Source organism: Octopus bimaculoides, chromosome 26, assembly GCF_001194135.2.
Source record: "Octopus bimaculoides isolate UCB-OBI-ISO-001 chromosome 26, ASM119413v2, whole genome shotgun sequence".
Lineage (NCBI taxonomy): Eukaryota > Metazoa > Mollusca > Cephalopoda > Octopoda > Octopodidae > Octopus > Octopus bimaculoides.
In genome coordinates this window covers 2,659,178-2,662,478 of record NC_069006.1, presented here as the reverse complement: position 1 = coordinate 2,662,478, position 3,301 = coordinate 2,659,178, and the positions used below count along the sequence as shown (strand labels likewise).

The 3,301-nt window shown below is 36.0% G+C and overlaps 2 protein-coding genes across 3 annotated transcripts in view; one reads left to right on the top strand and one right to left on the bottom strand.

Moving 5' to 3' along the window:
- LOC106868831 (cytochrome P450 3A7) overlaps positions 1 to 3,301 on the bottom strand; it is a 388,137-nt gene that overhangs the window by 162,778 nt on the left and 222,058 nt on the right. The gene's annotated exons all lie outside the window — the stretch shown is intronic.
- LOC106884149 (cytochrome P450 3A19) overlaps positions 1 to 3,301 on the top strand; it is a 69,356-nt gene that overhangs the window by 3,526 nt on the left and 62,529 nt on the right. For both annotated transcript variants that reach the window (XM_052976965.1, XM_052976964.1), the window contains exon 3: positions 2,368 to 2,456. In XM_052976965.1, coding sequence (XP_052832925.1) covers positions 2,368 to 2,456 — 89 coding nt within the window. The remainder of the gene's footprint in view (positions 1 to 2,367; positions 2,457 to 3,301) is intronic.

Here is a 3,301-nt window from a genome sequence, read left to right as displayed (position 1 = left end):
TATATATATATAAACAAAGTACTATACCCCTAACAAATTCCACAGTATTCGGTGTCCTAACAATAGTCCCACGTTAAGTTGGTTACAAAGACTGCCTTTTGGTTCTAAGACTGTTACCATCGCTAATAATAATTTTTAATAAGCCTGCTCGCCATTTGCGATATCAGTGGATAAGAAGACAATGAAATTCTATGCATTTTGTGATTTGGCTGGAGTGCAGGAACCGGGCACCTGCTTCTGAAGAGGTCCGGGAAACTGAAATCACGTGTGGTGCTCATACTAGATGATTATCGTCGTCCACGATTTATGGCTGTGCTTCTATGAAGTATGCACATATACAAGAGGGCCTCTCAAGTTTAATGTCAATATTCGGCGTTCTAATATGATATTCACTTTAAGATGTATTTAAACACCCCTTTGTGGTAGTAAAGCTGATCCCGTCACTAATAACCTTACATATACTCATACATACATACATACATACATACATACATACATAGCTATATACGTGTGTGTGTGTGTGTGTGTGTTTGTGTGACTGTGAAAATATTCTGTCGATCTGTTCCTCTTTTTTCTTCTCCTTGTTTCTCGCCACATAATTATTTCTACCAAACATTTCAATATTCACTAATAATTTCTGGATACCATTTTATATTGTTTAGAATATCTCCCTTATCATTAGTCATTTTATTAGACGAAACCCCCCTCAAGGCCGTGCCCCAACTTGGCCGCAATAGGACTGAAACAAGTTAAAGCAGGAAACAAAAAGAGTAAAAGGACAAATATTTTGAAGTAATGGATCTGTATTTGAACAATCGTGAAAATATAACATTTTCGTTTCTATAGAAGCTGAAGTGGGCTCCCATGAAAAGGGAAGAATATGGAGTGGTTACGACTCAAAGGGCCACAGAAAGATCATTGATAGGAGTATCCAAAATGGAGAAATTCTAGAACCGAGAAGAATGAATGACGTGATAGCAGAACACCAAATGCACAAGTTCTGTTGGTCGGTCATGTCGCAAAGTTCACAGACGACAGGTGGACCCGTGCAATCGGAGTGGGACATCCAAGAGATCGATTAAGGCCACTGGGAACGTTCCCAAGACAATGGGAAGACGATGTAGTGAAACACAATTTAGGCTAACATGGAATAAATGATCTAATTCTCTTCTTGTTTCCAACTGTTATTATGACAATACCTAATCGAGACACCCTTTAACGTCCCCACACTAAACTGGTTTTCCTTTCAAGAGACATGGAACTCAAAGGACCAGTTACCCAGTTTCGATGGCGTACAAGTGGCTGAGACCCTAACATTCCCCACTGAACGGGTCTCCAGTTCGTCGCAGGATTACTCAGCACGGAATAGACTAGATTAATGTGTATTGAAGTGTTTTGTTCAATGACAGGGTGGGTAGTCCGGAAATCGAAACTACGATCGCAAGAACGTGAGTGGATTGCTCTAGCAATTAGGTCACGTGTCTTTAATTTCTCTTCAAGATTAGTCTACATAATGGATGAATATACCTATAATACTCCAGGAAAACTGGAGCTAGCTCCTTTTCCGTGACAAGAAATATATAAATATACAATATTTATTTCAAGAGTGATTATATTTTCAGACTGTTTCATCCCTAGAGATTAATTTTCTTTTTGTTTTTACAATATTGAAAGATATACCATGTTTCTACAAGTCTCATTGGCTGTATTATTTCCCCATATTCATCAGCGACCTTAACGGACAAGACAATTGTGATATGCGCTGTGCCCGTTCTGCTAGATATAGCTGCTAAAATCTTACTCATTTTATAATTTAACAACTTAAAAATAGTGAGAACACATCGATAAAGTAATATTAAGTTAAATGTATTCGTCTATAGAAAATATAAAATATATGGCTAGAATGTGAGCACGGGTCTAATAGATAAGAGCTGCCCTGGGGTTAATATTAACCTAAGTATCAAACTCTCAATAAACCCTCATTGTTGTTTAAAACTTTGGATTAGAGGAAAGAGTTATACACATAGACTTCGCAGCCCTGATGTGCTGACTACAAATGATAAAACATGGTTAGATAGATAGATAACTTTAGAGGAATGACATTCTGTATTAGGAAGCTTTGAGCTTAGTTCGTTAGTGTTGGGCCTGTCAGGGTTGTTTAAAGTGAGTATCGGACAGGGAAGAGTCCAGTTGAACAAATCAGAGAATCGGAGACAATGTAGATGTGATAGGAAATTAAGAGCAAGAAGACTGCGTGGCCTTGAGTCAAAGGTTGACGTGTTTGTTCAAATGACATCTGAGATATTGATAATAAAATATTTATTCTTGCTTAGATTGTTTTCTAAAAAGCGGTTCACTTTCTTGTAGATGAACTCAATGATTCAAACATGTGCTGACACGTTGATAGAAAACATAGGGAAGATGGCAGAAAGTGGAACAGGCCAAGAAGTTAAAAGGTATGTAAGAATATTCAACCATTCTTTTTGAATTTTTAATTTCTTTCAACATTAAATGAAAGGAAGCTGGTAAGCTGACAAAATCTTTTGATCGTCGAATAAAATGCTTAGAGGTATTTATTCCGGCTTTTTACGTTCTGAGTTCAAATCCGACGAGGTCGACTTTTCCTTTCAGGGTCGATAAAATAAGCAACTGTCAAGTACAGGAATCGATGTAATCAACTTGCTCCTTACACCAAAAATTGCTGGCTTAGTGCCACAAATTAGAAAGAATTATTAGAACGTTGGTTGTCAGTACTCCACGAGAAATATTTTACAATAACTTAAGGCTAAGTTTCTGTAATATATAATGAAAATATAAGGAAAGTGATATAAGAAAATCAAATGGATATCTTGTTGTCATAATAAATATAGAAAGGGGAAAAGGTATAGAAATTTTCTATAATTCAAGCAATTAGGAAATTAGACAATTGCCATTTAATTTAAACATGCTATTGCTTTTAAACTATAGGACTAAGTAAGTGTGCTCATATTGAGCATTTTATATTACAGCTTGTTTTGCTATCTCTTAAATTAGCTTACTTAATTAGCAAGCCTAATATTAGGGTCCTTACAATTACAGTTATTATTATTATTATTATCATTATTATTATTATTATTATTATTGTTGTTGTTGTTGTTAATACGGCGAGCTGACATTCAGGTACACGTTATTTCCTCTGCGTAGACATACTGATTTCAAATTCTGTCGAGGTCGACTTTACTTCTCCTAATTTCGCCGTCGATAAATAAAGTATCATTGAAACACTGGTTCCATCTCTTAAACGTTCAGTTGTTGTGCCTTT